General features: G+C 35.9%; 1 protein-coding gene across 13 annotated transcripts in view; it reads left to right on the top strand.

The window, feature by feature from the left end:
* CASK (calcium/calmodulin dependent serine protein kinase) overlaps window positions 1-20839 on the top strand; it is a 203427-nt gene that overhangs the window by 169492 nt on the left and 13096 nt on the right. For 5 of the 13 annotated variants that reach the window (XM_064646902.1, XM_064646899.1, XM_064646905.1 and 2 more), the window contains 8 exons: window positions 1081-1166; window positions 3091-3159; window positions 9076-9144; window positions 10533-10568; window positions 13363-13559; window positions 14633-14748; window positions 19737-19817; window positions 19909-19989. In XM_064646902.1, the coding sequence (XP_064502972.1) occupies window positions 1081-1166; window positions 3091-3159; window positions 9076-9144; window positions 10533-10568; window positions 13363-13559; window positions 14633-14748; window positions 19737-19817; window positions 19909-19989 (735 nt within the window). The remainder of the gene's footprint in view (window positions 1-1080; window positions 1167-3090; window positions 3160-9075; window positions 9145-10532; window positions 10569-13362; window positions 13560-14632; window positions 14749-19736; window positions 19818-19908; window positions 19990-20839) is intronic. The other 8 variants (XM_064646909.1, XM_064646906.1, XM_064646900.1 and 5 more) reach the window with 7 other exon arrangements.

The following is a 20839-nucleotide window of genomic DNA, read 5'->3' as shown; positions in this document are numbered from 1 at the left end:
ACCAGCTGAAAGTTTTGCTTCCATCGTATTCTTTGGAAAAATAATTTTGGTTCAGAAAAAGAATTCTAAGGGGTTTTCAGGATTGTAGTTGATTGGCCTTTTTTTCAGGTAATTTTCTATAGCTGTGTTTTAGTTTAGGAAATGTTTGCCAGTTCCTTGTTTTCAGAGTAAGATTATTTATAATAGGTACAGTAATTGTATGAAGTACAGTATTTAGAAGAGTATAGTTGCACAAATTCTTTAAATCATACAGCAGAAAGGAAAATATGTGAAGTAAATGGTCTTGTCATATTTCATTATGTATGGAAAACCTATTCTGACTAATAATAAACCATGGAAGGGTTTTTGTGAGAACTGCTAGAGAATTAGGTGGGTTTGAGCTACTTAAGTCAGAAATTATCATTCAAAAAGCCTCCTAGGTTGCTTCTAATCCTGAAGATAATTCATTTGGTGCTTCTCCCTGTTGAGCTTTTGTGGTGCCTTAGAGCCATATAGTAGCATCCCATTCCCATTCCGGCTTCAGCAGGTCAGTTTATGACTTGCCTAAGCCAAGCAGGTGTTTATTTCATCATCTGACACCAATCATTTGTATTCAGGCTTAAGTCAAGTGTCCATATAGAAAATGCATGCTGTAACTATGGCAAATCAAAATCAGAGAAATGAAAAAATACAGAGGTCTGACAGATAAAATCAAGACTACGTGCAGAAGCCAAACTTCATTAAGTAGTCAACTGATAAAATATTGTTTGAATATCTCTGTTGAACATTTCCAGCTGACAGGTTGTTGGTGACCTTCTTTTTGATGTGTGGGTTTTTGCAGTGTCCTTGTAAGGCTCTGATGTTTTACCCATGGACTCTATAGGGTGCCTGCACATCTCTTGTGGGTGTATTCACTGCACTCTGAAAGACAGATTTGTAATCTTTGGCAGCTAATACAAAGTCCTTTTCTGAATCTAACCAAAAAATTATTCTGATGTTGTTTTGTATTTTTGCCTTTCTGTGAATATTAGAACTGTCTTACAGTTATCTCAAATTGTAAAAGCATGTTTGAGGTGATTGTGTGTTTTGTTGACTCTGCAGGTACGCTACATGTAGGGGATGAAATCAGAGAAATAAACGGAATCAGTGTGGCAAATCAAACTGTAGAACAACTACAAAAAATGCTTGTAAGTGCCTGAAATATTTCTCATGTTCTCTATAAAAGTGCCTGTCTTATTTAGACAAAACTTTTACATAATTGTGTTCTGACTTCCCCTTTTTCTTTTGTTCTTGATAGACTGCATAGGCATGCAACGAAAGAGTTCACGTGTTCAGCTCTTAAAGCCTTCTACAGGCTCTCCCCTGTTTTCAGTAGTGGCTTTTTTGAACCTTCTACACTGGGCTAGTTCAGGTGTAGTTTTATTTATTCCATTTAGTCCCACAAAAAAGGTCATTGACACCCAGCCATTCCTGACAGATGTATGTCTAGGCAGCTCTTAAAAAAACCTGACTAGTGGAGGTTGCCCAAACTCTCCAGGCAATTCACTTTCATGTGTAACTCTTATACATTTTACAAAGTTTTTCCCTAATATCTGAGTTTTGTTCATTGAAATGCAGAAGTTTCTTCTCTTGTCTCTTGTAATCATAACAGCAAAACTACTGCTTTGCTCCTATTACTCATCCCAAGTTAGTCTATAAAGATCATAGAATCACAGAATAGTTTGGGTTGGAAGGGACCTTTAAAGATCATGTAGCCCAACCTCCCTGCAATGAGCAGGGACATCTTCAGCTAGATCAGGTTTCTCAGTCATGCCCTTATTTTAATTGTTGAGTCTACACCAGGTGTGGTCACTGAGTAGACTATGAGAGGAAAGAAGCTTTTCTTGACTATTGGTATCATTGCTACACAAATACAGAGGCAATAAATCACAGAATCATTAATATTGGAAGTAACCTCAGGAGGTCTCCAGTCCAGGCTCCTGCACAAAGCAGGGTCAACATTAAATACAGCCCAGGTTGCTCAGGGGCTTTGCCTGGTTAAGCCTGGGAAATATCCAAGGACAGACATTTGACAGGTCAGATGCTTCTTTGGGGCAACCTGTTGCAGTGCTTAATTATCATCATAGGGAAAAATGTGTTCTTTACATGTAGCTGGAACCCCCCTTTCTTTCAGTTTATAACTATTGTGCTCATGGTTATTGGTGTTACAAAAGAAAAAAAAACAATATTTTGAGCTCAGACAGCCTGTTTTTTGCCAGGAAAACTCCATCTTGGCCCTTGTTGGTAGAGTCATTTTGATATTCCATAACACCTGTACATTTTTCTGCCTGCAACCTTAACCTTGGGATCATGGATGGTATCACTAATCCTTTTGTTGTGTTCCAGAGCCATATAGACAAGCTTGAAGGGAGTCCAGGCAAATAGCATTTTTTGGGGTCACAGCAAGCCAGCCAAAGAGAGAAGGTGTTAAAACTCTGAAATTACTTGAAGTGATTTCTGCCCAGACCAAGTCCTGCAGTTGTCAGCCATGTAGTGGCACTAATATTCAGATTGCTATTTAAGAAAATACATTGCCACAATCTACTGCCATTCTGCAGTTGCTACTTGTTGTGAATATTCTTATACTATAGTAAATGCAAACTAGCAGACTCCGTGTTCTGTTTTGATGAAAGTCTATTTTTGACATTTCTACCTTTACTACTGTAACATGACGCTTTCCAGAAATTGTGAATACAGTTTTGCTGTTTAACATGTATGAAAGGGAAGAAAATGTCACTTTAGTAGCAGAGTGTCTGCGAATCACAGGGAATATAGGTACAAAGAAAAGACTGACATGGAAGAAACCTACACATCTCTGAATCTCGGTTCTAGGCATTGAAACCTGGTCAGGCAAACAAACTGATAATGTATGTTTATCCTTTAGATTAATGAGAGATGATTTAAATGTTTGTTCATAGGTGAAGTGACAACTTAACCGTAGCATTTTAGCTTTTCTGAATATTTACTTTAGGAAAACATGCTGCTGTTCTCGAACAGTGATGTTTTCCTTTCCATCAATAGTGATTTGGAGATTTTCTCTTCAGTGTCTTACAAGTGCTTCTCTCTTTGCAGAGGGAAATGCGTGGAAGTATTACCTTTAAGATTGTGCCAAGTTATCGCACGCAGTCTTCATCCTGTGAGGTAATGAATTTAATGAGCCATCCTGTTTCTCCCTCAGTCCTGTAACTAACTGCCTGCTGATGGCTGAATGTTACTGCTTTCTGGGAAATTGTTTCTGCCTGTCCTGTTAGATCACGCACACCAATTTTACAACAAAGATAACGGAACACGAGTAGGTCCCACCTACCTACTCAGCCCCGCCTTCATATTCATCTCATCAGCACCTTAACTAACTCTTTACAGCCTATTTAAAAAAAAAAATAGGAAAGGGGATCCTCAACTCGTGCACTTAGGAAGCCCCTTTAAAAAAATGACCATTTAAACTTGTTCTTCAGGAAGTCGGTTAAAGTTCCTAAGCTGAGGAACACTCCTCCTGGTTTTTAGGCTTTAAATATTATATTGCTGCTTTGGGCTGTTAAGGGTTAATTGAAGAACCCATTTCTGTATAACCCCCTTGAGGTAAATTTGTGGTGGTTGTGTGTAACAGTTACATGTGGCTTAATATTATGTTTTCATGAAAAGATGGTATATGTCATTACAGAAGGAAAACAGATTTGGAGTTAGTTCTTGTTGAACTGGAAAGTTGGTGTTGTGGTTTTTGCACAGCAGTGTTTAATTCCCTTCTGCTCACGAAGTTATGTTCCAGATTGCAACTGAAGGGAATTAAATTGTAGAAGATGGCTACTTGAGAGCCACTGTTCCAATTTAAGCATACAGATGGCATCTGCACTGTGTAGATGATGCCAGTCTCTCTGTGCCACATGTTTAACTGCGCAAACAGTTCCCAAATTAGAATTCCGAGAGTGAAATCACAACCCCTGTTGAAGTCAAGCACCTTATCTTAATTAGAGCTGTGATTTCACCCTAATTGTTTTTGTGTCTCAGCAGATGCTAGAATACACAGAAACTGCTACTGTGGTTGTCAGAACAGTCTGTTTGCAAGAAAAAAAATTACTGCTTTTTGTTTGCCTTCTGTACTTCTAATCTGTACTTCTAATAGAATTCAACAAAAACTAAAAGGTTTTAGAGGTAGAAGGTTTGACAGATTTTCTCATGTGAGGCCAATTTTCTTAAAAGGTATAAATATGAAAGCAAAAGTTTTCCCTGAAATGCAAAGTCTTTAAAAGAAATTAAATAGAAATTCTACAGTGTGTTACAAATTTCTGTAGTGACTTCTGTGCTGTAAATAGAGGTAATAATAGAAGATATCTCACTTCCCAACATTGGAACAGAGAAAGTAGTGAAACTGTAGACCTACTGGGAAGATGATTATTTGGAAAAACTCAGCATACAGCTTTAAATTAATACCATTAGGTGTCATTTTAATAATAGCAGATAATCTCTTTTCTTTAGCTTTGTGTCCTTAGGTTCTTCATGACTATTTCACAGAAGAGTGGAAAACAGACTCTTACCTTTTTTTGAAAAAAAACTAGAAGCGAAAAAAAACCTAGCTAAACTAGAAGAGTGTGATCAAAGACAGGGGAAAAAAAAGAAAAAAAGCATGTCTAATTATGAGACTTTGTGGCATTTAGCATTTATTTAATCAGAGGAGGCTGACTCTGTTCCCTCTGCTTGGCCACACTATGACTTTGGCTAGATTTTCAACTGCTGGAAGTGTACACAAAAAGCCACAATTTTTAAATCGTCCTGCTAAAGAACCGCTAAGCCTTTGGTATTTTTTTCACAGAATTTATCAGGATTGTGATTCAGATGACAAATCAGATTCTTAACTGTCAGTAGAGGCTAATAATCGATGTTGAACAACATTACTAAGACACAGAAAGCTTGCTTATTGTACCCTCTAGCAGGATAAATTGACAGATATTTGGTCTTCACGAGTATAATCTTACTAGTTAAGGTTTTTTTTGGCAACATTTCAGTATATATTAATGTTTAGTTCCCCTCTCCCCTCAGTCATGGACTGGTGCTCATGTAGTAGTATAGTTTTGTCAGCAGAGGAATATAAAACAGAATGGAAACTAGGAGGGGTTGAGGCTCCTACCGTGATCGTGTCATTGGGTGGCAAAACATTTTTGGTAATCTAGAATAAGGAAAAACTAAATATTAGTAGAATCAGGGGTGATATGCCCTTTGTTTAGAATCTGTCTCAGGCCCTTACATACAAAGGTGGGGAGATTGAGATGGTTTTTTTTTTGAATGAGATTTGAATTTCACTTGCAATATTTTTCTTCTTTTGTAGTCATTTAAAATTTAAATAAGTGTTTGTAGAGATGTTTTCTAACCATTAAGACAGTTCTACATATTTAGGGAAGTCTTTTCTCTGTGCTCTGTAATGGTACTTCAGGGTTGCTAGACAGTTTTCAAAATCTCAACTGAATAATTTCAAGTTTCTTAGGCATTCGTGGCTTTTCCTGCTCCCATGCCTTCCATTCAGTTACCAGGCCTTCTATTTCATGGAGTAGACTTTGCTTGGAAACATAATACTTTTGGATTCCCTTGTGTAAAAATTTGATCAGCTGATCTAGTGTGAGATGACCTATTTAGTTTTTGGTGTGGCACATGACCTGAGTTAACACAGATACCTGTATAACACGGGGTCAGGATGTTGGCTTTTCTTCATCAGATACCCAGAAAGTTGCAGGCTTACATAAACATAAACTTAAGTAACTATTGCAAGATTCTTCCTATGGCTGATGGCTGCCTAAGCTGTTTATATGTTTCAGTTTTATCCCACTGAGTAAGCATTTTGCTCTAGCTACACTTGCACTCTTACCTTCTACTGACAAGATACCCCAAGAAACTTTTTATAGTGTCAGATTTGTGAGAATGGTAAGGGAAGTACTTTTTTTTTTTTTTTTTTTTTTTTTTTCAAAAAATTTCCTTATAAACATCCTTTATGTTTCAGCTTGTCTCTGTGAAACACTTAAGTTGTTTCATTAAGAAGAAAAGCTTTTACATATATGAGATTTTTAAAGTCTGGTGGTAATCACCATGGATTTATTTTTTTTTTAGTCTTACATGGTTTCCATTAGTACTCAAATTTTTATAGTCTTTTTTTATATTTTATATAAAACCTTTTTTTATATTTTTATTAACAATACTGCCAGAAACATTTCTTGAGCAGGACTGAAATGTAAAAGTGTTTTCAGATTTTTTGGAAAGTCTCTCTGGTTTTTGTGTGTTTTTTATTTTGGGGGGTTTTGTTGTAGATCTGGCCACAATGTCATTGATCCAGCTGTTCCTGTCAGCATCTAATTTGATCAGGCCGTATCTAGTAGACATAATTGATTTTTGCTATAGGTTTGCATCTCAAATGCATTGATTTATCATTCATGATCAACACCCAAGAACGAGGAATCAACAGGAAACTGGTTTTGCCATCATTTGGAAATAATGGTGGTTGCTTCCTCTAAGGCTCCAGCTGTGGTGCTTCAATGAATAGTGAGGATCCCAAAGACTTCTGTTTGTTCCTTGGCTTGGGGCCAGACAAGTACAAGTCTAGATAGTCAAGTTTACTGAAACATGATGATAACCTTTCCACACTACTCAGAATCACTGGATCCTCCCAGTGTTTTCCTGCTCCTATCCCCAGGAAAACTAGGGCTTTTACTGATTTAGTGGAGAAACAACTTCACAACCAAAGCTGAAGTTTTCCAGGCCAGTTCGAAGCACTTTGCAAGGATCTCTCTACTCATTGATTTATCTCCTTAGACTGTGCATAATATAGTTTTTCTCCTTACCTTTGAGTCTGATAGTCTTTGAAAGAAAATCTTAATTTCCTGATCCATAGGAGATTAAGAATCTAAGTGCCTTTGAATTGTGGCAGAACGGCCTAATTATGTAAAAACTGTACGTGTGTTTCTTGGATAGATTAATTTCTGACAGTACTGAAATCAGTGGCACCGAAAATGTGTATTTTTCTCAGTATGTTATGGTGAAAATTTGCTTTGAATAATGTGCTGTCTTCTGTTGAGAATTGTTGAAGGAATACAAATCAAAACATTCTCAGACCAAGAAAATTTCCTTCAAAGGGAGAAACCTTCAAGACAGTCCAGAAATAGTGGCATTCTCTAAATTTGTTTTTCCTTAAATGACTTGGGTGTTTGCATAACTTTCCAAAGCTTTCCCTTGCTTCCTTGCTAAACCACCACTGACAACAAACCATAACAAACCATATTTTTTTTAAGAAAAGCTTAAATTAATTTTTCATCTCTTTTTTAAAGTGAGAAAATAGAAGAAACTAAATTGCAGAGTAAGCAGAAAATCTCTTTATAAAGCAAGAAAGTCACTGCTTTTTTTGAAAAAAGTATCTCCTAGCTACTCTGTTATAAAGGTGATGCTGATAATCCCATACACTCAAAAAAGGGAAATATGGTTCCTTTAGGCTTTTCCTTTTTTATATATATTTTTTTCAGTAATGAATAGCTTGTTTGCTCTCTTTTGAATATTTTAAACTTGTCATGCTGGAGTGATATTTTAATTAGAATGAAGACTGATTTCTCCCAGTTGCAAATAGTTATGGGAGGCAAATTTTGTTCTTGTGCCTGTAGCAGTAGTGTACAGACCCACATACTTTGAACCACAATGATTTTACAGCCATGTAATTGTCAGGTCTGTCCTCAGCTGTGTTCAAATCAAAGCAAGGATCTACACAGATACATATGGAACTTTCTGTTAAATCTTATCTAAGGAGTCCACAGAAAGGTGCAGAAGTTCTACATGAGTTTGTTGCACATCACATGTACAGGCAGCAAGAGGGATAAAGTATTGCCTGTCATTTTAACTTTCCTTGATGCTTTAAAATAGCTGTGAGTGCTATCACATAATTAGTATAAGTTTGAGAATATTAGTAGAGGAACTTTCCCTGATTAATGTTGCATGAACAGTTTAGCTCCAGGTCTGTTTTTTAATTTGTTCACCAAGGGCACTTGTATTGAGAAAATGTGCCAGGGCTAACTTTGTTTGCTTTGAGAACTGTTTTAGCCCTTTTTGTTTGCTATCCCTGACGTTATGCAGAATGACCAGACATTCCTAAACCGACCTTTGACATGGAATATTATATTCTAAAATTCCTCTGAGGGTAAAATGGATTTTTATTTTTTTTCACAACATATGAGTGAATTATTTTATTTCTGGAAGAGATGGCTCTGACCTTGTGGGATTAAGTACTATACAGTCAAAATGGCATGTGAAAAAAAATTGCTCTACAAGTTTCCTTTCCTTTGAAAAACGCAGTCAGAAATTCCTGTTATCCTTCCTGTAGAATTTCCCAGTATGCACCCTGTGTCTGCTGTCCCCTCACTGAAGTGTAGGAACACACTGGTAGTCTGAGTCAAGAGAATTGGCTTTTTAAAGTGTTGTATTTTGGCAAAGTTTAATGCTTTTAAGCCCATAAGAATGTTGGAGGAAAAAATCATCAGTGTGATGTAAAGTGGATGAAAAGGGGAAAGAGAGGATCCAGCTTCCTTCCCAGGTGTTATTTTAGTGTCTTTGGGGCACTGCAGAGAAATGCGTTTTGCTTAGCAGAGACTGATCAACACTGACAACCACCTCACAGATGAAAAAATAGTTAGAAACATCTTTAAAATGGAATATGTGCTTCATTCTGTTCCAAGTATTATTCAGCATATAACTTTTAGATACTTATCTTTAACAAAGACTGGTGTATGACTAAGGGCCAGGAGCGCTGTCAGCCACATGAGATCTCAAAAGTCCCAGATGTCACTAATTAAAAAGCTGTTTGATTGCTAAGGCAACATGAAAATAGTTATTACCTCAGATACATCAAAATGTCAAACCTGAATCTTTAAATTATGGAAAGTCTTTTCAGATTTACAGAGTTTGTAGGGTGGAAACTTTCACAAATGAAGCAGCTGAGAAAATGGTTATAAGGCTGTGGATGTAACTGTTCTTTGAAATATTTCTGTGTTCCTGTGATAGTGTTGTGTTGTTAATGAACCTTGTGTCTTATTTCAGAGAGATTCCCCCTCTACATCCAGACAGTCCCCAGCTAATGGTCATAGCAGCACTAACAATTCTGTTTCGGTAAGATTTCCAGTTCCACACAGAGAAACTGTGAAAGTTTTGTTGGTGCTCATCTGCCATTACTGTTATACTTATCGTGTGGTCAGTGGAAAATTTTGTCCTGATGGTAGAACTGAGGTTATTACATATGTAACTCCCCATTTTCTTTTTTTTTTTTTTTCCAAGGGTTTTTTCCAACATATTCTTCTCATTAAAAGTGAATTAAATGTCAATAACTGTACTGTGACACTTCAGTCATCCTTAAATCACTGTCAGCAGCTTCCTCAAAACTAAGCAGAGGTTTAAAGTGGAAGTTTTATTTCCACCCTGATCTTGGGAAGCAGTGTTTGAAGAAAACATGACTGTGCAGTTGGTATCCCGAGACACTTTAGATTCCTTTTTTTTTTTTTTTAAGTTTTGTGTTTTGAGAGCCCTCTGGAACGTGTACTGGTTTCCGCTATCTGAGTTAAGGAATTGGTGTGCTCTCTGCTGTCGTGGTACGTGCACATACTGTGTGAAACATGAGCCTGGCCTGGATATGGAAAGCAAAAGGAAGTGGCTTTAAACTGCACTACAAACCAAGCTATTACCATCACATCTTTAACACAAAGTACTTCTGTTTTGTTCGTATTCAGGTAGAAAGGTGCTGTCGACCTCCTGGGTTTTTTTCCTAAAGTATATCAATGTTAAAATTTGTGTTGTTTACCATTTGTCATTGTTTGGACCAATGTAGTAACTACACACAAGTTCCTTCAGTGAGTGCTGTCGGTATCATGAGTTCACAGGACTAGCTAAAAACAAACAAACCAAAAAAAACCAAAACTAAGTAACTACTCCTTTAACTACTAAAAAAACCCCTACAACTTAGAAATTATTTGCCACAAGGTAAAGTGCTTGCTAATTAGTAGAATGGAAAATAATTGTGTGGATGAAAAATTTAAGAAATTTTTGTGAATTAAATTAAATTTGTAAAATGATTAGTAGTTATAATCTTAATTCTCAGCACAATTAATCACATTATACATTTTTAATAATAAGGTTTTTAATATTTATAATGGCCTCTTTCTCTTTTAAAAGCAAGACTTAATAAGTATTAAGTGGAAAAGGCATTCACATAAAGAGCCTCTTTCACTTGGTGGTGCTTTTGTGTTGAAGATGCTGAATTATTTATTAAAAAGCACATTCTTTATCTGCTTAAACTTTTTACCTGCTTTCTTCAGCTTGCTGCTAAACAGCCTGGGTTTGATTTCTTAAAGAAAAAAAATATTCCTAAACATGGGGCAATGCTTTATACTTTTGTCTAACTTACCATTTTACTGTTATGTAGTATAAATCACTAACAAATGGTGTTGTGTACCCTTAAAAAGTAAAATGAAAATTTCTTCTCCTGGGTTGACTTTATTCTGCAGGACTTGCCATCGACAACACAACCAAAAGGACGACAGGTGAATAGATAATCCTCCATAGGCATTTTTGTAAACTTAGTTGCTAGTAAACATCCCTGCTTATCATTTCCCCACTCATATTCTGTATGTGCTGAACTAAAACATTTAAGCTTAGAAAATTTGTTCCGTTTTTTTCATTTTTCTTTTTAACTCATTTGTTCATGGCTAATTCAAAGTAGCATTTTTTTTCATGTGTCCTTGTGTGTGAAAGTTACAAATTCATTGTAAGTTTAACTGGGGATGTTGTTTTAGTTCAGAGTGCATTAATAGACTTACTGTTGTGCGGTGACCTGTGCAGGTTTTTATCTTGGAGGAAAGCTCAAATTTGTATTTTAACTGAAATGGGGACTAGTAGGACAAGTGTCTAATACTCTAAAACATTGTACTGACAAAGATGCTAAAGCTTGAGTTGGTCTATAATTATTAATATTATCCAAGCTCTTCAAAGAAAAACATTAAGGACAGTTTCTGTTAAGGTTTGATAAGTCTGAAGAATAGCTTCTTAAATTTTTAGTCCTAAGACCCAGGTTCAATAACCTCCCTCAACTTTGCTACCTTGACCTGATGGTGGTGCATCACAGACCAAAGATCTTCCCTCTCCAGAGAATTCCAAGAAAGCCCTTAGAGGCTCTGCAGAGGATTCCCTATCATTCTCTTCACAATTTTAAGATTTTTTTTTTTCTTACTGCAGCCTCCAAACGAACACATACTGTCAAGTGATTTGTGATTCATCTTCAGTAACTGCTCCAGTTATGTATAGTCTTTCCAGAATCTCTGTGTACTCAGCCTCTTTCTCTACCAAGAATTTTGATAATAGCTCTTGCAATTCCATTCAAAAAGTCAATTAACGACGTTATCTCTTATCTTTGAAAATCTTTTTTATGCTGCTGTCTGGCTGAGATGGCTGGAATATCTGTTACAAGAGTGGATTGCTCTCACTTCGTTTCCCGTTTTTAGAGTTTACAGCTATGTGATTCTTTCAACTTTCTGTTGTCTTCTGAAGTTTCCAGCTGTCTGAATATAGACCTGGAAGGGCTCCATGAAAGACATTCCGAGCTGTTGGGTTAGGTTTTCCTTTGCTTCTCGTAGGGTATTTTTCCCAGGAGAAGAGACTTTGTTCAAGGCAATATCAAAGCAATGGTTTTTCTCGTACTCACACCATTTATAATTCCTGATTCTTTTAAGAGTCTTTTCCCATTGAACCAGCATATTTTTCTGGCAGTTTGTCATCCTTGAGGACACTAAGGGCTTGCATAGCAGATTGATTTTTATCTGCAAGAAGTCTGTAATGTTCCATGAACTGCCACTGTATGGTGGATAAGGGCTCAAACTGGAGCAGGGACTGAAAAGCAAGGTAGCTTCAAGATGCTAAAAGTACTGCTGATGATTCTAGACCCTATATTTAGATAAGGTTGAGGCAGAATAAAGGATTGGCTCAATATTGATTGCTTCATGGAAAACAGATTACTAAATAAACGTGATTGGTTTCAAAATATCCTGTTTTTCAGGTAATTAAAAGAAATTGGGTCATTTGTCTAAACTCACACACTCAATGCACAGCAGAACAAGGGTCAGATTTAGAATATTAAAAGTCGAGTTCTACAGTGGTATTATCATCTGATGCTCTCACTGTAAACCAATAAAAATACATCAGATACAAGATAGACATGATTAGCCATTTTAAGTTAATTTATTCATATGCTGGGTTGCAGATTGTATTACTATAGGACTTTTTTAAGTGCCATGAATAGTTCTAAAGCTGCATTTGGAGCAGCTATTTTTGGAGCTAAATTTGAGCAAAGCTGAAAAGTAATTGTTACGGTTTATACAAAGAGTATTACTTTACAACACTGTAATTGTTGGAGGTTTTTAAATCTAGTCAGTTTTTAGTAAGGAAATCAGCAGTATGTGTATACAAAGCTGCCTGAAATTCTGCAGGGTGATGTTTGAAGTTCATATACTGTGGAAATTACCCGCTTACAGCATGACATTTAATTTCGATTTTAAGATGCTTTGACTGCATCAAGGCTGTAATTAGCAACCAAAACTGGAGATCACTTTCATTTTTATTTTCTAGGGTTGAGACCTCACTAACACACAAAGAAAGGATTGGTATATTATTTTAAATTATGAAGTCAGAATCTGAATTCTTTCTGTTAATGTTCCTTAGAGAATAACTTGCTCAAATCATCAAGTTCATTTATAAAGGAGTAGACTTCTACTGAAAAACCCATGCAGAGAATTCTCAGATTCCTCCCAAATAACTATAAGTGCAATATTAAATTCCTATTTAATATTTTTAAAATATATTTCTTTATGTCTTAAATCTTAAAAATTTTTAGCCTAAATACTAAAGATGACTAACGTGGCCTAGGTCCTTTATACTGTCCAATAAAATGTCCTGTCATACAAATTTTTAAAACATACAGTGGGACTTCGGTTGGAAAGTACAGTTGTACAAGTTGTAAAGTGCTGGCTTATAGTCTGTACTGCTTTGTGATAGTTGATGTTGATTTGAGGGACTCTATCAGTTCATTACCTTTTTGCTGTTCAGATTTTACATATGTAAAGGCTATGAGCTTTCAAAATAACATCAGATGTCTCCATGGTTTGCTGGGGGGGCTGTTCTGTTTCATTTCCAACTACCACTTATGCTTTTGCCATTCTGTTTCTTCCTTTGCTTGTTGCAACCAGTATGTGTAGCTGCATTCACTGATCAGATTATCACCTGTTACTCTTAATACCGTGCCAGTAATAATATTGCAGTGTCTTTTATAAACTCTTTTTTTCATAGATATATGTAAGAGCACAATTTGAATATGATCCAGCAAAGGATGACCTCATTCCTTGCAAAGAAGCTGGCATCAGATTCCGAGTTGGTGATATTATCCAAATCATTAGCAAAGACGATCATAACTGGTGGCAGGGTAAACTTGAGAACTCCAAAAATGGTACTGCAGGTCTTATTCCTTCTCCTGAACTTCAAGAATGGTATGACTTAAATTTTCTATTAAAAAAATGAATTTAGCTTTGATTTTATTTCTGTCTTTCATGCTTTTCATTTTTGTGTGGCTGGTTTTTGAATTGTTTTTTCTTTTTTTAAAAAAAGTCTGTTGCCTCTGTTTGTGTGCTATTGATTTTTTTGTATATGCATAGCAGTAGAGTTACATGCAATATCATAGGTGTGGTTACATTAGAAAAATAAACACCTGTGTTAGAAAACATTGTGCTTTCTGGTATACTATAGAACATTGTTTACATAAGGGAGTCAAATGAACTTCTCTTTCAGCTTCTAAACAGTGTTTTCATTAGTACTCCTTATATGCAAGTGCTGCAGGAATAAGGTTTTAGCAGGATGTCAAGCAGAAAGGTCATTGAGGAAGTTTGGGGATTTTCTTTCCTCTTCATTTTTCATGTGAAAGTCAAAAATCAGAACGAAATCACAGTGCAAAGATCCCCAAATGGCATATTCAGTGAACAGCAATAGCACTGAGTGCCACAAAAACAGTGCAGAGCCTTTGAACAACCTCTTGGAGAAGCTGTTCAGTAAAACTGTTAAAAGCATCAGCACAAATTCTGGCAAGCAAGTCCTGGGCCCTGAAAGTTGTGTCCATAACTCAATAAAGTTTATCAATATGAATAATCTAGCCTGAAATATTTCATACAGAATTTGCTACATAAAAGAATTGGGGTGCTGTGAAGGGTTAACAGCACCTGTGCCCCCTGGACTAGCAAAGCTATATATCACAGAATCACAGAACCAACTAGGTTGGAAAAGACCTCTGAGATGAAGTCCAACCTTTGGTCTAACACCACCTTGTCAACTAGACCATGGCACTAAGTGCCACATCCAGTCTCTTCTTAAATACCTCCAGGGGCAGTGACTCCACCACCTCCCTGGATAGCCCATTCCAATATGTTCTTTTAAGTCATCATGAAAAATGTTTTTGAAAGTTTTACTGTGCTTTTGTTGCATAAAAAAAGTCTCATTTTTCTAACCATTCTGTGCAGCTTTTTAAAAATCCTTGATTACAACAAATCTTTTTTTCTCCTCCATATGTCAGGCGAGTTGCTTGTATTGCCATGGAGAAGACCAAACAGGAGCAACAGGCCAGCTGTACTTGGTTTGGAAAGAAAAAAAAGCAGTACAAAGACAAATATTTGGCAAAGCACAATGCAGGTATGAAAAAAAATGCAGGTAGCTTTAACAGATTACATGTTTTTCAGTTTAAACCTTGACATTAATATAAGCCTTACTTAGGAAAATATAAGTAAAATTCTAATTATGCCAACATTACTCTGCTTGTTCTTTGCTTAATAGAGCTTAATCAGTGAGAGGCAAGCTGCCACAAAATCAGTGCATCATAATATATCCTAATATAGGCTTACATTGTTTGGGGGGTTATGTTTAAAGGAGCTAGAAGCCAACAGGATATGATTTTTGCAATCTATATAATGTACTATGCTCTACAGAAGACTTTACAGTAGCATCCTTGTTACTGAGCATTTATAGTTACAGATTATATACATGAAAACATCACTAAAGGGTATTTTTCTTGAAGCATTACAGCTGGAAGTGCAGTAAGAGCCTTTGCATAGTCAGTGTATTATTTACAGTTACCAAATAGAACAAGCTGTTGAAGTTTATCCTCCTTGCAGTGATTTCTGCCTGAATATACTGACTTTTGGTTTTCTGTTCAGACTGCTGAAAAAAACAATTAATTGCTTTAGAAAATTTTGAAAGTAAAGCATGGAGTATGAGACTCTTTTCAAGCAAAATTCTTTAGTTTTAGTAGTAAAGAAGGAAGACTCCTTCATTCATGAGCAGAATTTAGTTTTCTTCTTTTAGTGTAAAATACTCAGTGTGCTACAACTGCTTTTCAACTATTTTCTATTGCTTTTGCATTGCTATCACATTTTGTGATATTTTTGTTGTTGTGGTCTCTTGGGAGACATGCAGAGATTTTTATTGGAATCAAAAGATATACCTGTCCAAGCAGTGAAATGGAAGTATTTTATATATATTGCATTAATTTCTGGGATTTTTTTTTCAGTTGCATTCTTGAGGACACCAGTTAAACAATATAAATCCATATTTCCACATTTCTCTTTACTTGCACAGTCTACATGCAGTATCAGAGCTCATTTAGGTATCACTACTACAAAATTTATGGTTCCTTAAAAGTCATTTGAAAATTAATTCTAAAAAAGTCAAATAACAGTAATTGTCACTTATACTCCTTAATTCACCGCTGTATTTAAGATGTTCACAGTTAATATAAAATTACTCATTAACCTGAAAGCAAGCAGAGATTGAGAGCTTAAACTTGTTTCCTTCTCTTTGCTGGTTTAACATTCTGGTTGTTGTAATGTTTCCACTTCATTGCTGTGATTAGTTTGCTAATTATTAATTTACATAATTATATATTATGTATTATTTACTAATTATGATCTTAACAAAAACTGTTGGGAATAAACTGGGGTTTATGACCTAAATAAACCTAATACTGGTTTCAAAGTATTATCAATTGCTCCCACATACATTCCCCAGGCCTTGCTCCCCCCTTCAGTTGTGGCAGTGTAACTGTGCAGGCCATGCTGTAAGCTGGATTAACTGAAGAACAGCCCAGCAAAACACATGGATTTTATTTCTTTAGGGCAGGTGCATTCCTTAATGCAGTTCTCAGTGCAAATACATGTTAATGATGTCACTGTGAGTAAGCACAGCCTGCTACAAAGGAATAAGCCAAAGGAAGAGGATGGCCAGGGAAGGAGAAGGAGCAGGCAATGCTTTAAGAGCAAAACTACTTCAAAGACTTTGCATCAAATAAATTCCTGAAAGCAAGGTAGTCTAGACTTTCCTGTCTTGATGTAGGGGGACATTTTGGAGAAGGTTGACAGCACTGAGTCACACAGTTTGCCTGCCTTAGCGCTTGACACCAGCAGTGCTGTTAGTCACCTTACATCAGAGCAGAGTCTTTGCCAAAAATTAGAAACATGAACATTAAAAATTATCATAATGACCGTAAAGAACCTGTTCTTTTCAGAATAGCACTTCCCCTTCCCCCTAAGAAGTCACAAAGGTAATGAAAGCACAAATTAGAGTCAAGATTTCTCTTAAAACATTTATTGATCTTAGTGACCTTGAGGTGATGCTGGTCATATTCCAGGGAATGACACCAAATGTAGGATAAAAAGAGGTTCACTGAAATGCCCTTATGAGTTTTAAGTTTAACTAAGGTGGTACTGAATTTGCCTTTTCTGAATTACTCTATCATGGCTGGTATTGTTAGTCAGAAATAAACCAGCACTGACCTTTGCAAGCTTTCAGTGCGTTTGTCTCAGAAAAAATAACAAATGTTTTCCTCTGTTGGATCCAAAATAAGTATAATCAATGTCAAAATATTGCTCTTACAAGAAAGTGGAATTTACTTCTCTTGTATCTTAGTATAAAATTCAATAAATTGATCAGCAGTCTGTAATCTATTTGTACTTCCGTGTTATTTTTGTCTTAGGGGTTCAGACTGAACTGGGATGCTGAGAAATGACTTAGTAAAATACTTCATAGTCAATTAAGATTTGTGTGGCCAGCTAATGATTTGAGAGCTTGTGTGGGATATTGGGATATTACTGGAACTAGACATGAGATTGTTCTGCAAAATCATAGTTTATGAAATAAAGAGGAGACAATTTCCGTTACTTTTTAGAATTAGAAGCAAATGCTTTCTTCTTTACAAGAAAAATGTAATCTTGTTTTTCTTTCCCCCATGCTTCATATTAGAGTGTTAAAACAATTTCATGATCACATGTTTTATCACTGTAAAGACAATTTTGAACAAAAACCCACAGGAAAAAATGAAGTATTTTTTCAGTATTAGATTTGCTGATATTTTTTTAAATGCTCTAGAGATACACTGCAGTGTATCTAGATATATTTTTAATTTATTTTACTGAAATGTTAATGCAGGACTTCAGAAAAGAACGGTCTTTAGAACATACTAGAGCTATGCTTCCTATTATGCATAATCTAGAAAATTACCAAGCTTTTATAAAATATGTTTATCATTTCTTAATGTGATTTATTTGCCTTGTGTTTAGACTACTGCATGGTAAAGTTTATTTTGTGCATATACTTTTTATTTTACTAATATATTACAAGCCATATCTCAATGACCCCTGTACATTTTTCATGCTGTCTTACTCCCAATGGCCTCTGTGCATGTAAGTAACCTGTCAAGTGACAATGCCTCTTTATTTGCTTCTTACTGTTTCCTTTCAAGAACTCCTTTTCTTTATTAGCTAGTAACACTGAAGCATTGAAGTTCAGTCTTTAAATGTGCCCTGTATTCCTCATATCTCGTGTATTTTTTAAAAAATTATCATTCTTCTTTTGCATTTGAAAACCCTACAATCATTAGTTAAGTCCATGTAGACTGAGACACATCTTCTCCATGCTGCTAGTTTGTGATAAAGGCATTAATATGTGTCATTTCTGTTGTTTGTACCTGTTGTTTGTATCTAACATAACATGGTTTTGTTCAAGAAGAAAATAAAGGATAGATTTTTTTATTGCTGTTATTTTTTGATGGAAAATGATACTCTCAGGCCTAGATGGTTAGAATGGTAAAACTGTTTAGCATGTTGTAGATCTTTGGCTTTTTCTAGTATGAAATTAATTGTTAAGTAGTTTAAATACTATAAAGTTGCAAAAAGGACAGTAGAATTCCATGTTTGTGGAATGGAAGAAAAATATGACTAAATTCTTGTTTGTAGGATTTAGGGAAAGGTTGAAAGAGATTGTTCTTTAGGATGAAATTCAAAATGCTTCAAATGGACTAGGAAGTTTTCATATCTGTATCTTTTCAAGGTCTTAAGCAGTTGAGTGTGTCAATTGATTAATTTGTTGTTTGACCAAATTGAAGTATTTGTACTTTTTCTCTCGAATTGAAAAATGTGACCTGTAAAAAAGAAATACATTAAGTTAAATCCTTTCCTGCTTAGATTGGGACTTTAGTACAACGAGCTTGTGCTTTCTGGTAGGCTCCATGCTCTTCATGCTGAATCTTGGTGGCTGGGGACTTCTGGAACAAACTAAAGCTCCTGCCACTGCCTACTTCCCTAAGGGGTTTTGGATGGGGGGCAGGGATATATCCAGACTCGTCCTAAAAGATGGGTGGGATATAGTTGAGGTGAATACACCACTTAAGATTTGGAAACACTCAAAGGTCCCATAGTTAAGGTGCAGTTTCTCCTCCTTTCTTTTCATAGCGTGCAAAAATACAGAACTGAAAACTCTTGTTCATTATTCTGCTCACAATTGCTGATTGCTGTAATCTTTACAAATATAATTAACTGCCTCCTGGCTTCTTTTTCATTAGAATTCTGCAAGAGTTACCAGAGATGATGTGTTATTGGACACAGGAGGAATAAGTTGTTTTTAATGAACAAAACTTGATTTGTTAATCATTATATTCCTTGGCAATTGACAACAGATTGATAGGCATGATGGAATTCATCCAATTTCAACTGCAGTTGAAATTATATCTGAAATAATACTTTTACAATTTTTCCCTAAATATGGTGGAGGTTCTTTTATGTAATGCCATCACTTTCCATTAGAATTCTTCATTCTGTCACAAGTTTTAAAAGCATGTCAACTTAACTACCACGTGTGTTTAAAGAGAACTCTAATTACAATTAAGGGGTGGTGGTTTGAAAGAATAAATACCACAAAGTATTAACGCTCTTCTCTATGCATTTCTCATAGATCTTGTTAAAACATTATTATGAAAGTATCCCTATCTTCAGTGTAAATAGATGTTCTCATACTGTATTCATGTTGGTCACTGTCTACAGATTTTTCTTTAGTATTGCCATTTCTTAGGAATGCAAACGTGAATGGCATGCTGTTTGAGCTAATTTTTGTGGTCTGCTGAATACTGCATGAAAGGACATGCAAACTTTGAGCATTTCAGTAGCTTTCTTACTGCTCTTAACAGTTCTTTAAAAGAACACTCTTGTTCAAATGCGTAATGAATGGTTTTATTTTCTATATTACTTTGTATTATGAATCTAAAACTTGCTAAAATTGTAATTTGTAGCAGAATTAATTGTCACTCTTAATATGCCTTTTTTCTTATCCCCTGGGGACTTTCTTTTGTGTTTTAGTGTTTGATCAATTAGATCTCGTCACATATGAAGAAGTAGTAAAGCTGCCAGCATTCAAAAGGAAAACACTAGTCTTACTAGGTAATTTTTGGTTATTTTTCTGAACATGACAACATAGTTCTGAAGCCCTTCTGGTGGAAAATTTCTAAATTGTGTTTGTGTCGTGCTTCAGGTGCACACGGTGTCGGAAGAAGACACATAAAAAACACACTCATCACAAAACATCCGGACAGATTTGCTTACCCCATTCCTCGTGAGTAGCAATGTTCAGTGTACTGCAAAATTGTTTGTTGTCATCCTTGACAACACCCCTGTTGTTCTACCACATGTGTTCAGTTCAGCTGAGACGAGTCTTGAAGGTGGGAACTGGGCTAGGACTGGGTGTATTTGTTTTGCTTTACCAAAGGGAGGGGTGGAAAGTAGCACCAATTTTACATCGAATGTTTCTTGTTACTCACAAAACTTCTTGTTTCTCTCTACCCAAATGTTCCTTAATTCAGAATGAAGGATAAAACATTTCTCATTTCTAGCTGTGTATGATTCCCGTGAGAAGACATATAAACTGGATTTAGAGGAAACCTTAAATGTGTACCTTATCTGAATGTTTTAATTACTTCTCACAGCTTAGTCTTGGGGGCTGGTACTACTAAAACAACCTCAAATTTCCAGAGATGACAATAAGAAAAAGAAAACACAATTAACTTCACTGCTTACAAGTGGGTTGTTACAAAGAGCACAGAGGTGTTTTTCCCTTCATGACAGTCTGTCAATACCATGGCAGGAACTGCATATCCTATTACATGGTCTCTTGGAGATGCACCCTTTTTCCTCAAGCTAAGGATACTGAAACAAGAGTATCCAGTCCCTGACTGTCCACTCTATTTTAGACTGACTTCAGAAACACCATTCATGGCTCAGAAGTGGTGGTTTTCTACCTATAAGGACTTTGTTGTTGCTAAAAAGTATTCTTTTAAGAGCTTATCTATAAACCTATTTGGAATGGGGAAAGGGTTAGTTGGGTGCTGATCTAAGTTCCCCTGAGTCAGATAAAGAGCAGATCTATCAGAAGGAAAACAGAAAGACCTAGCCCTTTTGAAAACATG

The sequence above is a fragment of the Pseudopipra pipra genome, chromosome 2, assembly GCF_036250125.1.
Source record: "Pseudopipra pipra isolate bDixPip1 chromosome 2, bDixPip1.hap1, whole genome shotgun sequence".
NCBI lineage: Eukaryota > Metazoa > Chordata > Aves > Passeriformes > Pipridae > Pseudopipra > Pseudopipra pipra.
Note: the sequence above shows the minus strand (reverse complement) of the source record. Positions and strands in the feature narration are given on the sequence as shown.